Genomic DNA, 16,422 nt, shown 5'->3' with positions numbered 1-16,422 from the left:
GAGTCCCACACTTAACCGACAGAGGCACCCAGGCGCCCCTCCCCAGAACTGAGTTTTGAAAGCTTATGTAGGTGCTTCCCCGGTGAACCAAAAGTACAAATATATTAAAATAAAACAACCAAAAAAACCCAACCAGGGACCATTCGGGAAACGACAGGCAGTTCAATTAGACCAAGGGAAGGATTGTGCAGGATGCGGGGAAGGGAGCAGAGACCTTCAGGAAGGGCCCCTTCACCAAGAGAAAGAGTTCTGGCTTCCTTCTAGAGACAGCGATTAGCCAGGGTTCTTTCCCTGGTGATATTTTGGCTCCTTCCAATGTCGAAGAGTCTTTTTTTTTTTTTAATGTTTATTTATTTTTGAGAGAGAGACAAAGCACAAGCTGGGGAGGGGCAGAGAGAGATGGAGAAAGAATCTGAAGCAGGCTCCAGGCTCCGAGCTGTCAGCACAGAGCCTAAGGTGGGGCTGGAACTCACGAACCATGAGATCATGACCAGAGCCGAAGTCGGATGCTTAACCAACTGAGCCACCCGGGCACCCCAGGGCTGAAGAGTCTTAAACAGAGGGATGATTTGGTCAGGACTGCATTTCCAAAAGATCCTTCTGCCAAGATTGGAGCTCCCTGTGTCCCTTGCCCAATTATGACCGGATTCAGGCATATTTCCAAAAGACTCCGCTGCCTTCTTTCTAAAAATAGTTCATCCTTCTTTGGGGGCACATAAGTTTGCCACACAATCTTCCAGGAGAAAGATGTATCGTTTCCACATGAAATGATACATGTTTCAGTTCTCTGAGACTCATGGTGTCACCTGTCTTCAGCTTTTTTGTCCAGTTTCCTAAGTCAAATTACATCACATAGCAGATCTCACGGGGTAGCAGGCGTCCGATGCACTAGAACTTACGTTTCGTTCAGCTCAGTTTAGCATCTTTCATGTTTGGATGGAGACCCAGTATCCTCCGCAGTCAAGTGGAATAATAATGGTATCTGGTCACTGGGTTGTTTTGAGGCTTAGTCAATGTCATATATCCAGCCCTTGGAAGAGTCCTTGAAACATGATGACTGCTATAGAAACTGTTTGTGTTGGGGCGCCTGGGTGGCTCAGTCGGTTGGGTGGCCGACTTCGGCTCAGGTCATGATCTTACAGTCTGTGAGTTCAAGCCCTGCATCGGGCTCCGTGCTGACAGCTTGGAGCCTAGAGCCCACTTCGAATTCTGTGTCTCCCTCTCTCTCTGCCCCTTCCCCATTCGCACTCCGTCTCTCTCTGTCTTTCAAAAATGAATAAATGTTAAAAAAAAAAATTTAAGAAGCTGTTTGGTGTCCTCTCTGACCAACACAGTTTCAATTTTTAGAGCTGATCAAATAAACAGAGTTTCAGTGGAAGAAAAACATGTTAAGTACATACAGTTACGTGTGTGTGTGTGTGTCCATTTCTCTTTACCTATGAGCCAGACTGGGGCATAGACATACTTACACGTACACGATCACAGACCTACTATGTGCCCAACAGTGTTCCAGGTGCCATACACGTGTTCGTATCCCCACAATAAACCTAAAAGATAGGAATGATTACTCCCATTTTACAGATGAAGAAAACTGAGGCTCAGAGAGGTTGACAACTAAAAGCTGCATAGCTCAAACTGCTTCTGTTTGCTTATTCATCCCTCCATGCACCTCAGTTCTTTGAAGACAAAAATCCCATCTTTTCTATCATTGCATTCCTCGAGCCCAATGCGGGGAGCGAAGGGGATACCCGGTGAGTGTTTGCTGGGTCTGAATCTCTATATACATTACGTGGTCAAAATAAGTCTTGAAAACTCTTTCAATGGTCCATTCATGCATCCAAAAAATATTTATTGAACACCTCCTATGTGCAGGGCCCTGACCTAGCACCAGAGATCAAGTGCACTGGCTAGGCAAAATCCCAGCCCCCACTGAGCTTGGCGTCTAATGAGGCATTAACTCAATAGTTGATATAACATCAGGTAGTGCTAAGGACCAGGAAGAAACAACACGGTGACAAGGGAATAGAGAGGGACAGGTATTACTTTAGATAAGGAGGTCGGAGCACCTTTCTGAAGAAGCGAAATTTGAGCAGAGATGGAAAGAGGTGAGGGAACAAGCGACATGACCATCAGGAGACCACGTGAGTGTTCCAGACAGAGGGAACAGCAAGTGTCAAGGCCCTGGGGTAGGAATAAGCTTGGAGTTTGCAGAGCCCATAAAGTGAAATATTCATGATGTCGTGGCTCAGCCTTGCACAGTGGTATTTGCAACCTACCTAGATCCCCTGGGGTAGGTCCCCTTTGTCATGTCCCCACCCCCCGCCCCACTTGGGGTGCTTTTCCTGCCAACAGCCAGCACCTACGCCTCTCTTCCAGGGTACTGAAGCCGCTCTCATACTGAAGTAGAAAGCAGGAAGTGCCCGGGGATCGACATCTGCCTTTCTGTCCCCCTCTCCTTGTAACCTTTAACCAGTGCCTGGAGGGTGGGGACAAGTATAGCCCCCTGCAGGATCGGGCTGGGCCAGCCAGGCAGGACTGCCCCTGAGATGACACCCCTGGTCTCTGCTTGGCTTCTCTCCTTTGCTGTCCTGCTTCGCCCCCCTCCCTTAGCATCCTCACGGGAGCATCTTTACTGCGTCGCTTGACCACCTAGAACAAACATACAGTGAGTAGTGTTGCAGAACGTGGTCATACATACATCTGCAGAACATTTTCTATTTTTTATTTTTTTTAAGTTTATTTATTTTTGAGAGAGAGACAGAGTTCTAGTGGGGTGGGGGCAGAGAAAGAGAGAGACACAGGATCCGAAGCAGGCTCCAGGCTCCGAGCTGTCAGCACAGAGCCCGACGTGGGGCTCGAACTCATGAACCATGACATCATGACCTGAGCCGAAGTCGGACGCTTCACCGACGGAGCCACCCAGGCGCCCCTAACATTTTCTATTTTTTAAACGATGGCAACAGATACCTAGAGGTGGCCGTGTTGAGTTAAATGAACATAGGATGCTACCCCCACCATATTGTATCCCACAGTCCAGCCCTCTGGGACCCCAAACAGGGGGGCAGAATGAAGGCCTTTGGCCTGTGGATCGGAGCTCAAAAGCACTGCTGTTTGACATCAGGCGGGGGTGTGGAGGGCAGGGGAATGGTCCTCTCTGGAAAGTGAACTCAGATAGATCTTCAGGGAGACAGGAGCTAAAGATATTCTTTTCCAATTCTAAGGTTGCTCAGAGCCTCAAGAGAGTCTGAGCATGTCAGCCTCACCAAGCATGAGCTGTGTCCCAACTAGGAACCCGCTTGTGATAAATTATTACAGTAATGGCCAGAATCCCCTTTTCAACGTGACTTTGTCACTTCTCCCATCCAGGCAGGGGCGGCGTCTATTTCCCCTGAATCTGGAATGGCCTATATATTAGTTTTCCACGAACTTAGTGGCTTAAAACAGCGCTTATGTGGGGGCGCCTGGGTGGCTCAGTCGGTTAGGCACCTGACTCTTGATCTCTGCTCAGGTCATGATCTCACAATTCGTGAGTTTGAGCCCCCCCCCCCCCCCCCCCCCCCCCCCCCGCCAAAACCACCTCCTGCATGCCCCGCACCCCCTCCCCCTTCCTGCCTGCCCCCCTCCCCCCCATCTGCTGTCAGCACAGAGCTGGCTTCAGATCCTCTGCCTCTCTCTCTCCCTGCCCCTCCCTTGCACATGTGTGTGCGCTCTATCTCTCTCTCAAAAATAGATAAACATATAAAAAACCCACTCATATATCTCTTCAGTTTCTGCAGGTCAGAGAGGTCAAGGAAAAGCTTCATTGGATCTCAGGCCACAGTCACAGCGTGGGCGGGGGCTCTGTTCTCATCTGGAAGCTGGGCTCCTCCTCGAGGCTCACTTGATAACAGAATTGAGATCCTACAGATTGTAGACCTGAGGCCCTCAGGGCCTACAGGCCACTGTGTGTTTCTTGCCTTCCTGCCCTGTGGCCCTCTCCACATCCTGGCAAGTTTCTCCTAGTTGAGGAGATGATTTCCGATGCTTCAAATCTCTTCCATCAGCTAATGCCTGGGTCCTTTAAAAAAGGATCTTTTAAAGTGCTCTCCATGGAATGCCTGGGTGGTTCAGGCGGTTGAACCTTGGACTTCCGCCCAGGTCCTGATCTCGTGGGTTCGAACCCTGCATGGGGCTCACTGCTATCAGTGTAGAATCCGCTTCGACTCCTCCTCCGTCCTGCTCCTCCCTCTGCCCCTCCCCCGCTCATGCTCGCGCGCGCGCGCGCGCGCGCGCACTCTCTCTCTCTCAAAAATAAATAATAACACATTGAAAAAAAAATAAAGTGCTTTCCTGATTAGCTCAGGCCAGGATAAACTTTACGGGATATCGTGATATAATAAGAAATGTATATACTTGGTCTTCCTCCCGGTCTTCTGACACAAACCTCCTAAAACCTTTGTAATTTCCAAACTGATGGGACGGAGAAGAAGGTCTTGTGTTACTCCTAGGTAGCCCCTTTCAACCACCCCTGAGTTTATGCTAATGAAGTGACTCTCGGTGCGGTGCGCGCCCCTACGTAGCCTCACTTGACTAGCTGGTCTCCGGAAAGACCAAGCGATTACGGGGTTGGAACGCGAAGCCTCCCCTCCAACCTCTGAGAAGCAGAGAGAAGGCTGCAGACTCAGGCCTGTTCACACTTGAAGGAGATCTGATGAGCTTCTGGGGTGGCGAGCACCCTGAGGTGCTGGGAAGGGAAGGTGGCGGGCCCAGAGAGGGCACGTTAGGTCTGCACCTGCTCTGGGCACTTTGTCCTCTGCCGCTTTTCCATCTGGCCATTCCTGAGTGGCATCCTTTAGAACAAATCGGTAGACGTAAGTGAAGTGTTTGCCTGAGTCCTGGGAGCTGTTGCGGCAACCTGAGGACAGGGTTGTGGGAACCCTCAATTTATAGCCACTTAGTCAGAAGTGTGAGTAACCCAGGCTTGCCTGAAGTGGGGCAGTCCCGTGGGATCTGGGCTAACTCTGGGTACTGGTGTCTGAATTGAACCGAAATCCTGGACCGCACCCCCCCCCCCCGCCCCCCGCCGCCTCCATTGGTATCTAAAGAGCTGAAAAACGTGGTTGTTGGTGTGGGAAGCAGACCCACATGTTTGCTGTCAGAAGTGCTGTGAGAGGAGAAACAGATCAAGGCCTCCCTTTGATTAAGTCGAAGTCAACTGGTTAAGGACCTTAATCACGTTGCAAAAGCCCTTGCCTTTGCACTTAACCTAATCATGGGAGAAAATCCCGTTGTAAGTCCCACTCAGGGGAGGGAATTATACAGGACAAGCACAGGGGCGGGGGGAGTGGTGCACAGGGAGGCAGGAATCCTAACGGCCTTGAATTCTGGCTGCTTTGACCAACAGCATGCGGTAGGGATGATGTTGTGTAACTTCCAAGGCCAGGCCTCAAGAGACCTTGCGACGTTCTTCAGCTCCTTATGTGGCTCCTGCAGCCCGTAAGGAAGCCTGAGCTAAATTGCTGAATCGTGAGAGGCCCCGGGGGAGATCGAGGCCCAGCCAACACCCAGCACTAAGCTCCCGGAGCTATGGGTCAACTCTGGCCATGTCTCTGATTGCAGCCCCATGAGGGACCCGAAGCAAGACCAGGTCAAAGGAGTGTCGGGCCGAGCCCAGCCAACCCACAGGATCATGAAAAATAGATTCTGTGTATTAAACCACCAGCAGGTGATATTTCGTAGGACAGGTTGGTTTCATAGCACAGCCTGACTAAAACGCCCTCTCCCTGGGCAGCAACTTGCATAGTCCTGGAGATTAAACTTTTCCCTTGTGGTGTTGGACCAAATCTCAGAAGGACAGACTGTGGAAGAGGTAGGTAGGAGTGGGGGTGGTTAGGATGTTGAGATGGGGAGATAATCCTTGATGATTATTTGGATGAGCTCAGTGTAATCACAAAGGCCCTTATTAGAAGGAGGCAGGAGGTAAGTCAGGGGAAGGCAAAAATAAAGATTAGAGGGATGCAGTCATGAGTCAAGGACTGCCAGCATCTTTCAGAGGCTGGAAGAGCCAAGGAACGGATTCTTTTCCAGAGCTTCCAGAAGGAACCAGCCCTGGGGATATCTGGACTTCAACTCAGCGACACTGCTTTGGTACTTCTGATCTCCAGGACTGTAAGATAATAAGTCTGTGTCGTTTTAAGCTATTGAGTTTGTGGTAATTTGTTAAGGCAGCCTTAGGAAATTCCACATTTATTCCAACCCTAGTCACACTGTATGGCAGGTGCCTGTCCCACCTGACTGAGACTTCCCCCAACCCCGGGGCATCTTTGTTTAGCTGGTTTAACACCAAACCTTAAAAAGGGTCACAAAAGCTGCTGCATGAATGGATTTCATGTTCACCCACTTTATCCAGCTGCCTGTCTCACTCAGCTTGAACACACACACACACACACACACACACACACACACACTCATATCCACACACTCACCTGCTCATTCACCCCCATCACCCCCAGGAAGGCAGCTCTATTCATATACCAAAGCTCACTTTGGGCTGGCTAGAAGATACCTAGTTTTCAAGAGCATGTTGATTTCAAGGAAGGCGAGGGGGATTTCTCCCAAGATACTAATTAGACAAATCTCCATAGATGCAGGGATGAGAAGCAGAAATTTTGATGTGGTCGATTTGAAACCACAAGAATTTGTCTTGCAGTACAAAATGTAAAAATCCTCTTTTCTTTTTTTTTTTTAATTTTTTTTTCAACGTTTATTTATTTTTGAGACAGAGAGAGACAGAGCATGAACGGGGGAGGGGCAGAGAGAGAGGGAGACACAGAATCGGAAACAGGCTCCAGGCTCTGAGCCATCAGCCCAGAGCCTGACGCGGGGCTCGAACTCCCGGACCGCGAGATCGTGACCTGGCTGAAGTCGGACGCTCAACCGACTGCGCCACCCAGGCGCCCCAAAATCCTCTTTTCTAATAAACAAGTCACGAAAGCAAGAGACAGTCCTGATCCTCACCACATCCCCATTGCTCTCCACCTCCACCTCAGCCCCACCACTGCCACGAAAACGGTGGCAAAATTTCCATTTAATGACACCAAAAGAGGTTCACTTTATATCATTAAGGGAGAAAAGCAGATTCCAGGCAGCGTGAATCACCTGATCCCATTTTGTTAAAAAGAAATAATTCAGGGGTACCTGGGTGGCTCAGTGGGTTAAACCTCCCACTCTCGGTTTCTTCTTCAGTCATGATCTCACTGTTTGTGAGATGGAGCCTACCTTGGGCTCTGCATTGACAGTGCAGAACCTGATTGGGATTCTCTCCACCCCCCACCCCGGCCCCGCCCCCGCCCCTCCCCCACTCTGGGAAATTAAAAAAAAATTTTTTTAATGAGCATTTTTTGAAAGAAGTCACTTAAATCTATGTACTACGTATACACAATGTATACACATGCGTATATACCTGTGCTTATGTAAGTGTAGAACAGGCTGGAAGAGGATTCGTGAAGATATTAACAATGGTTTGATGGAGATTATGGACAGTTGGGCTTTTTTCTTTTTTCTTTAATTTACAAAGAACAAGGCTGTTGGTACAAGAAAGAAAGAAAGAAAGAAAGAAAGAAAGAAAGAAAGAAAGAAAGAAAGAGAAAGAAATGAAGCGTTTCGTGTGGCAGGGCTACTTTGTGTCCATTTCCGGCCAGCCAGGTCGCCAGGTCCCTCCTCAAATAGGAAGCTGGGGTCTGGTCTCCCTGTGAGCAATGGCGGAGCCACGGAAGAAACTGCAGGCAGCCGGAGAGTGCGAGGCCAGGGGGCCTGGAAATCAGAAAACATATAGACCTGGCCCTGTGGGCGCCTTCTGCCAAATGACCCAAGGATGACCCACTTCAGGCCCAATCTGGGGTGTCGGGAACCCGGATCTCACCCACAGCCTCTCTCTCCCTCCCCTCACCACCACAGTCCTCGCGGTGGTGATCTCCAGCCCGCCTCCCGGGTGAAGGCAGGTGCCGCCCAAGACCCCAGCCGGCCAAAGAACAGATGCACAGGATCATCCCGGCCTTCCTCCACCCCGTTCACTGCCCCCACCCCTCTTCCTGCGGTGGAGTTTTTGTTTTAATTCATCTGAACTGGTTACAAAACCACACTCCCACGAATACATAAATAATGGATTGGGGAGGAGGAGGGCAATGTTTTAAAGAAATTCCCGCAGGGCCTGGCAAGGCAACAGCAAATGCATTTCTGCTGTATCATATTTAACTGTTTGCAAACTTCTGCCGGGAAGATGCGCAGCAGCTGCACAGACTCTCACGTCCTTTCCCTGCAGGGGCCTAGCGAGCCTTTCCTGGGGGAGGTGTTAAAGGGAGGGAGATGGTGTCAGCTCTCCGGGGCCGGGAAGACGGAGAGGGGAGTGAGAGGGTGTTTGTCGGGCTGCACCGCGCCCGACCAGGCTTCGCACAAGCCGAGCATCCACCGGGTTCCGGGCCCAGACTCCCGCCGCCAGGCGAGGCCCCTTTAAGAGTCGGCGAGCGCCCCCGCCCCGCGAGCGCACACTTTCCCTAGCAACCGCCCCGGGGGAGGGGGAGGTCCTGGCAACGGCGCGCCGGCCCCGAGCGGTCACGTGACGGCCCGCAGCTGGAACACGAGCGCGCGCCCCGCCGCGCGCCCGCCCGCCGGGGCCTGTGCGCTGCGGCGCGTGCGCGAGCGGTGCAGCACCGGCCGCGGGAGCAGGGAGTATTATGGGCTGTGGGTGCCGCTGAGCAAGATGGAGCTGTCTGCAGTGGGCGAGCGGGTCTTCGCGGCCGAATCCATCATCAAACGGCGGATCCGAAAGGTGAGCCGCCTCCCGAGGTGGGACGCCTTGCCCGGCAGCCGGTGTCCGGGTCCGCGGCTCACCGGGGCGAAGCGGTCCCGCTAACCCGGGCCCTCTCGCCCACCCCCGCGCCGCCGCCTCCTCGCGTCCCCGCATCCTCCCCACCCCCACTCCCCCCTTTTTTTTCTTCTCTGTTTTTCAGGGACGCATCGAGTACCTGGTGAAATGGAAGGGGTGGGCCATCAAGTAAGTGCCGGCGGGATACAGGGGCGAGGGGGAAAGGGAGGCAACGGGGCCTTTTTTTTTTCCTGGTGGGGGGGTGCGCACGTTTGCTGCCTCGCGTGTGCCTCTGCCCATTAGGTTTTCATTTTTATTTTGTGCATGTGTGACTCGGCAGGTACAGCACTTGGGAACCCGAGGAGAACATCCTGGACTCGCGGCTCATTGCAGCCTTCGAGCAGAAGTGAGTTTGGGGAGCTGGCAGGGGCGGCGGGGCCAAGGCTCGGCTGGGGCGCCGCGCGGGGAAGCGGGGGAAGCGGGAGAGCGGGGAGGGCAGCGCGGAGTGGGGCCCGGGAAGGGGCTCTTTTTAACCTTTGGCGTTTCTCGGCCGCAGGGAGAGGGAGCGTGAGCTGTATGGGCCCAAGAAGAGGGGACCCAAACCCAAAACTTTCCTCCTGAAGGTAACCTGGCCCAGCCCCAGCAGCCCCCTCTCGGGCCCCTAGCCCTGGCGCAGCACGGGGCCTGCAAGGGAGGGACAGATCCGCGGCTGCCCAGGCAGGCGGACCTTTCCAGAGGGGCCCCAGCTGGGCAGGGGGTGGTTGTGAGCCCCCGAAGAGCCCCTGGCAGCCGGCCCTGGGCAGCTCCAGCTTCAGCCAGAGGGGCCTGGGAGTGGGAAGTGAGGGGGGAGGATAATCCTCGCTGAGAAAACAGAGTCTGGGCTGGCCGGCAGGGCTCCCGCATGGGGGGGGGGGTGGATGAGGCAGGTGGGGGCTGTCCACCTGAGGGGGTGGCAGGGAGGTTACTTCCACAGGCTAGATGAAGGGAACCTTCATGGCCCCCAGCCCTGCTAAGGCTCTGCCTGGAATTCAAACCCAGCGGGGGAGAGTAAATGTGGCTTCCTTCAGGGCTGGGAACAGAAGAGGCATTTGGGGGCCACCTGCCTCCCTGCCCCCAGTTTCTTTCACTGTCAGGATTGGTTCTGCATGTCTCCCCTCCTCACTGGGGACTGCAGCTTGAATTTGACCTTAGATCACTTCGCTTTGAGTTTCTCACGGGCTGAGCCACACTGGCTTACCCCCACCGCTGGCCGTTTCTGGACATTGTAATGAAGATGGGGTGGGGGGAGTGAAAGCATAGCACATTAGCCTCAGCAGGGGAGGGAGACCTAGGAAGGAAGCCATCTTAGGGTTCAGTTTGGGGTGGGAGGTGGTATCTTATTTTTCTCAGAACAGAGTCGGAAAGGGAAGGTGAGATGACCCTAGGACGCAGGCGAGACTGCAGGCAGGCCTCCCTGGGAAACCACAGTTGACCCAGTAGTGCTGAAGTTGCCTGGGGGCCCCAGCCTACCCTGACAGCCTGTGACTTTGTGGCGATTGGCTGAGTAAGGGCCGGGAGCGCTCGGCAGAGAAGAGAGACTCTGCCGAATGCAGAACCTCGGAATCTCCCATTTGCCCAAAAGGCCCCGTGAGGGTGGGGTGGGGCTGAAGAAGCCCAGACCAAAAGGTCTGTGCGTGTACAAGGGTTTGGACTTAAAGCAGACATGAAAGACTCCTTAGCTTCCACCTGTTTCCACGATTCCTGTTCCCAACCTGCACACGCTCCGGCATCCCTGGAGGAGCACACTTAACCCTTGATGTTTCTTAGGAGGAGGGATGGGGCGGAGCAGCTGGAGGGCGGGTGGGCTGTGTGACAGGCTGTGAGCGCAGCTGGAGCACCCTCTAGCGGTGAAGTGAGTAATGACCGTGAGCTTGGATTCACAAAATGCCTTTTTTTTTTTTTTTTTTTCTTTGGTAGCCGTAGCTCCTGAGCTGGCTCTGGGCCTAACACAGTGCTGAGGCCCCTCATGGATTATCTCCTTTAATCCTCTCAACAACCCTATGAAGGAGTACCATTCCCATTACGCACATGAGCAAAATCAAGGCCCAGAGAGGGGAGGAGGCTTACGTGAGATGCCATCACCCAGCTTCCTGGCCTCCATTCCTGCTCCTTTCCTTCACCCCCGTCCCTCAGAGAGCACACATCAGGTTAAGGGGACACGGTGAACACACACAGGAAACCATGATGGTCGCAGAGTTGGTGGGGCAGGGGGTGGAGAGGCAAATGGCGGGACCTTGACCTGGACCTTTACGACAGTGACCATAGATATTTGCAAGGGGTGGTGGAGATCAGTTTGGTCCGGGCCCGGGGCTCTGTGAGTCCCTGACAGGCGGTGTATCTGGGAGACAAAGTATTCTCAGCGCTTACTTTCTGCTCCGGAACCGTTCTGAAGGAAACGGGAGCCCGTGAGGTAGGTTGTCGTTGTCCCCATTTTACACGTAGGAAAACTGAGGCCACGGCGGTTGTGTAACTTGCCCACGGTCACAGAGAGTCGGTGGTAGAGTCCAGGTCTTGAACCTTCTGTGCTGTCTGTAGTACCTGCCAACCCCTCAGAGCCGTGCCTGTCACCGGCCAGAGTGGAGTAAACACATTGGCCGTGGGTACCATTTTTCATTCACGGGCCAGACCCAGGTCCCACCTTCAGTGAATTCTCAACCACCTGGGGGAGGGGAGAGGAGGGGGAAAGGGTAAACCGGTCCCCTTCCAAACAAAAGATACATATATATGTTGAGAAGTTACAAAGTAAGAAACGTTTCCCGTAAAAAGTTTGGAAACCCGCTCCGCAGGGACCCTCGCCACTGGATTTGGGCAGAGCCACGATGACAGAGGTTTGGGAGCTCAGGCAGCATGCCGATGGCATAAATGCTGACCCCCCCCTCCCCCCCCCGCCCAGGGCGGGGACAGAAAGAGTGGAGATTCCCCCGAGCTCCCTTGGGGATGAACTTGCAAAAGACCCTGCTTGCCAGGCCGAGGAAAAAGGCTAGCTTTCTCCTGCCTTTGTCTGAGGAGGGATAGGAGGAGACCAGTCCCTGGTTCCACTGGCTGGTGCACGGGAGGAGCTGGCCACCCTGGTCCCCGGCATTCTAGGCCGTGTGTGCTGCCACCTAGTGCCCAGAGGGACTGTTGGCCAAGCAGCCCTCAGGAGACCCCCCAGCGTGGCCAGGAGGGCCATGTGGCGTTGAAGCGTGTTTCCACCACCTTCCAAAGACGATCCTTGCTAATGCAGTGAAGAAGTCCGCAAACCCCGCTTCTGGGCGGTTGTGGTCAAATACGATGTAGTTTTGCCTGAGGGGCACACAGGCCACCTCGCAGGGACTGGCTAAGTGTCTAGTGCTGTGCGGTGGGATGTAGAGAGACCCCAAACTACAGGTCTCACTCTTGCGGAGCTCACGGGCCAACCGTGGGAATGTGTCCTCCCTCTCGGCCCGCCCGGGTTGAAGGAGACACAGCCTAGCGCGTCTCCCCCACCGGGAGCCAAGGTATCTGTAGGTGACAGTTCTGTCATCGCCTCTGCTCTCTCCAGCCATTGCTTTCAGTCCCTTGCCCGCTACATCCTCCCACTGCTGGGCTCTCTGCTCCCAGTGTTTGTCTTAGTGGCGTCCGTGCCGCAGGCCACGGGGCCTCTGCAGCAGACTGGGGCGTGTCAGGCTCAGAAGGGACCACGGCTCCCTCCTGCTTAGGCTTCATCCTCCAAGACGGGCCCGTGCGCCTGATCTCTGCTCCTCTAGGCCCCGTACGTCCTTTCTTACATTGAGTCTTTCTTACATTGAGTCAGTCACCCAGTGTCATAACTGTCTGTGACCTGTCTTCTCCATGGGGGGCAGCCCCTAGGGGAGAGGCTGCGGTTATAGTTCCAGCTCCAAGCAGCTGGCTTGTGACTAGTGTTTTGTTAGTGAAGGAAGGATTGGCCATGGAGGACGGTCTTGATGGCCTCGTGAGTCCCTTGCCCTGAACTTGAGGACTCTGGGGGCCCTGCCACACCCCACATCTTCAGTGAGGTGAGCTCCTACAGAGCCCTGGGGCCTTGCACGCCTCACACCTGGGAGTGCAGCTGAGCCCGGCAGCCGGGGACATTTTTCGCTGGCCCCACAGACTCACTCAGCCATCCAGCCCTCAGGCCACCTTGGCACGGATTCGGAGCTGTTCCCACCTCTTGGTTCATCCCCGCCAAACCCATGTCTCGCTGGGGTGGGTTCCAACCGAGGCTTTGGGTGCCGGCTTTGGAACTCACTGGCACTGATTTGCTCGGACCCAGGCCCCGAGCCAGATCCTGGGCAGACATGAGTCAGACCCGGGAAGGGAAGGACGGCATACAGGAGGGCATATGCGAGCATACAGGGGGGGCTGAGAGCTAAGGATCTGTCCCAGGGGTGATGATCACCTGGGGAGGCAAACCCAAACTGGAAGTGTAGCCCGTTCAGAGACAGGGCACAGAGCATTTGGGACCCTGCGAGTAGGTCAGTGGCGTTGGGGTGTGGAGTGAAGCAGGGAGGAGCCTCCCCCTTCTTTCTGTCCCCGAGTATCGGTCTGCGGAGGGGTGCCAGGCTAGGCTGGGATCCTTCACCGAGCAGAGTTGGTCCGGGGCTTCTGAGCAAAGGGTGTGCTTTCCAGGTCGTGTCCTGATCGAGGACACTCCTCTGTGTCAGCAAGGGCAGCCCCCACCCTATCTGTCCCAGGGCCCCACCGCCAAGCCGTGGCGGGCCCCAACGGGGGTGCGACCTGCTTTCAGGCCTCGTGCACTTTGCTTCACCTGTCCGAATGGAATGGGCTTCCTTTTATCTCTAAGCCGGGGTCGGGAGCACAGCTGATTCTCTGAAGGGCTCGCAGGGTAGCGTAACGGGACCGTACTCGTGGGTGGCTGGCGCGGGAGCACCCGGAGGAGGTCAGCAGGAAGCCGAGCCCCCGCTCAGCCCTTCCCTCTGCCCCACAGGCGCGAGCCCAGGCTGAGGCCCTCCGCATCAGTGACGTGCATTTCTCTGTCAAGCCAAGTGCCAGCGCCTCCTCGCCCAAGCTGCACTCCAGCGCGGCCGTGCACCGGCTCAAGAAGGACATCCGCCGCTGCCACCGCATGTCCCGCCGCCCGCTGCCCCGCCCGGACCCCCAGGGAGGCAGCCCTGGCCTGCGCCCACCCATCTCCCCTTTCTCTGAGACGGTGCGCATCATCAATCGCAAGGTGAAGCCTCGGGAGCCCAAGCGAAACCGCATCATCCTGAACCTGAAGGTGATCGACAAGGGCACGGGTGGAGCGGGCACCGGGCAGGGGGCAGGAGCCCTCGCTCGCCCCAAAGTCCCCTCCAGGAACCGCGTCATCGGCAAAAGCAAGAAGTTCAGCGAGAGCATCCTGCGCACCCAGATCCGCCACATGAAGTTCGGCACCTTCGCGCTGTACAATAAGCCCCCGCCCGGCCCTCCGCCTCCCCCGCCGGCGGGCAAGGCCGACCCTGCCGCCTCCCCGGGCCCCGGGCTGCTGCTGGCGGCCCCCGCCGCCCCCTATGACGCCCGCAGCTCCAGCTCCTCCGGCTGCCCCTCCCCGGCACCGCAGTCCTCCTCCGACCCCGATGACGCGCCCCCCAAGCTGCTCCCTGAGACCATGAGCCCATCTGCTCCCGACTGGCGTGAGCCTGAGGTGCTCGACCTGTCCATCCCTCCCGAGGTGGCGGCCACCAGCAAGAGGGTGCCTCCCGACGTCACGGCTGCCACGGGCCAGGCGCCTCCCGTGGCCCCTGAGCCCGCCGGCGCCTCCTCTGAGCCCGAAGCTGGGGACTGGCGCCCCGAGATGTCACCCTGCTCCAACGTGGTCGTCACCGATGTCACCAGCAACCTTCTGACAGTCACTATCAAGGAATTCTGCAACCCTGAGGATTTCGAGAAGGTGGCTACTGGGGTAGCAGGTGCCACTGGGGGTGGTGGCGGCAGCGGGGTGAGCAAGTGAAGGGGCTCCACCGAGGTGGGGGGGGGGGGCTGGGGGGGCCCTCCTGCCCAGAGCCCTGCTCTTGCCCCCACCCCTGCCCTCAGACACCTCTGCCCGTGCTTTGCTTGTTTCAGATGGCTCGGTGTTGACCCCGGGAGGGGGCTGGGCGGTTGGAACCCCCCGAAGCCTGGGGGAGCGGCCGTCCCGGAACGGATTTGGGCCGGGGTGGGGCCAGGGCACTCAGAAGTCCTCCTCCTTGTCTCTTGGCACCCTCCCCGCCCATGCATGGTGGGGCCCGCTGGGGGGCTCCTGGGGAGCCCCGGAACCCAGAGTTGGCTGCCTCCTCCACATCCCGCTCTCTCTCCCCCGGCTTGCTTCCAGCTCGCGCACACAGCATCTGATTTCTCGGTGCTAACCCGGCAGCTGCGGGGCCCCTTAGGAGACCCCTTCCCCGTATGGGCACTGCCTCTTTCCTTCCCCCAGATGCCTGGGCAGGAGGGGCAGGGATGGCAAAGCCCAGACAGAGGTTGAGGTGAGGCCAGCTTCGGCCCCTCCCTCCATATCAACGAATGCAGCAGGAGCTGGACCGGAGGCCTGGGTCTTCCTGCCCGCTTTTGGCCAAGACCCAAGCAGGTCCCCTTAGGCTCCACCCCACCCAGTCTCTTTCCCAATCCCCATCTCAAAGGTGGGAGGGACTGGCAGGGACCTCCCCTTGCCACAGCCTCCTAGCATCTTTAAAGGCCCCTTCAGTTCTCCACCAAAGGTGCTACAAGAACCTGCTGTAGAAACTTCCGGCTGGCGCACTCATCTGCCGCCCCTTGGCGTGTCTGTGCGCCTACGCGTATGGGCGCTGGGCCCGGGCTTTCAGGCGGCCCCCTTGAGGGTTCCACGGAATAGGGTCGTCGAAGGCCTGGACCTTTCCTTGCCCAGACCTGGCCCGGGCCTCGAGGAGTTTGCTGTGGGGCCACAGCCTGATCCCCTCAGCCCCCCAGTGCTGCTGTGTGTGCCCCCAAGCCCTCCTCCTCGGGGTGGTGGGCGCAACCAGCCGGGCCTCTGCTGCAGACACGGCATGGTGGGGACTGAGGTGGAAGGGGGAGACCCCCGCCCGGGCCATCCCCTTCTTCCCCTGTCCCTGGGGTGGGGGGGAGGGGCGGAGGAGGGGGAGAGGAAGCCTGGAAACCATTCTGGGGGTGGGGGTGGGGGGCCTCCGGCTTCGCCCGCCCCCTCCCTCTCTCTCGCGTCCGACTGCTGAGGCTTCCTCCCAGCACAGCCTGCTCGAAGCTGTGGGTAGCTCCGGGCCATGCCAATGGCCGTCCGTGCCAATGGCAGAGACCCACCCCAGCTTTAGGCCGGGCACTGGGAGGGCAGGCAGGCCAAAGGGGGCGACCAAAGAGGGGGCCTGTGTTCTTTGGGAGGGGGAGGGTGGGCGAGACCAGGGCTCCCGTGCCCTGCGGGAGGCCACCCTGCCGGCCGGCCCCGGCTGTCAGTCTGGCCTGAATGGCCTGTCCCTGTGCGTCGCCCAGGGGAGCTTCGTAGTGTGTGCGGCCAGGGATGTGTCAGCCCAGAAGCGCGATGGCAAAAGGTGGTCGAAGGAGGCAGAAAGGGAATCCTGTTAGGTAGCAAATGCCTT

The 16,422-nt window shown here is 56.5% G+C and overlaps 1 protein-coding gene across 1 annotated transcript; it reads left to right on the top strand.

Annotated features, from left to right (window-relative positions):
* Positions 1-8,694: 8,694 nt before the first annotated feature.
* CBX6 (chromobox 6) lies at positions 8,695-15,947 on the top strand. The gene is made up of 5 exons (XM_047065788.1): positions 8,695-8,806; positions 8,988-9,031; positions 9,183-9,248; positions 9,399-9,465; positions 13,812-15,947. The coding sequence occupies exons 1-5, from the start codon at positions 8,738-8,740 to the stop codon at positions 14,811-14,813; spliced, it is 1,248 nt and encodes a 415-aa protein (XP_046921744.1). The 5' UTR covers positions 8,695-8,737; the 3' UTR covers positions 14,814-15,947.
* Positions 15,948-16,422: the final 475 nt, after the last annotated feature.

The sequence above is a fragment of the Lynx rufus genome, unplaced genomic scaffold (genome assembly GCF_022079265.1).
Source record: "Lynx rufus isolate CCGP_SWC_20201006 ecotype Redwood Valley unplaced genomic scaffold, mLynRuf1.p SCAF_7, whole genome shotgun sequence".
Classification (NCBI taxonomy): domain Eukaryota; kingdom Metazoa; phylum Chordata; class Mammalia; order Carnivora; family Felidae; genus Lynx; species Lynx rufus.
Note: the sequence above shows the minus strand (reverse complement) of the source record. Positions and strands in the feature narration are given on the sequence as shown.

Coding starts and splice junctions, on each gene's coding strand:
- CBX6 (XM_047065788.1), top strand. CDS start 8,738: ATGGAGCTGTCTGCAGTGGGCGAGCGGGTCTTCGCGGCCGAATCCATC. Junction 9,032..9,182: donor TGGAAGGGGTGGGCCATCAA/GTAAGTGCCGGC, acceptor GTGACTCGGCAG/GTACAGCACTTGGGAACCCG. Junction 9,466..13,811: donor CCAAAACTTTCCTCCTGAAG/GTAACCTGGCCC, acceptor TCTGCCCCACAG/GCGCGAGCCCAGGCTGAGGC.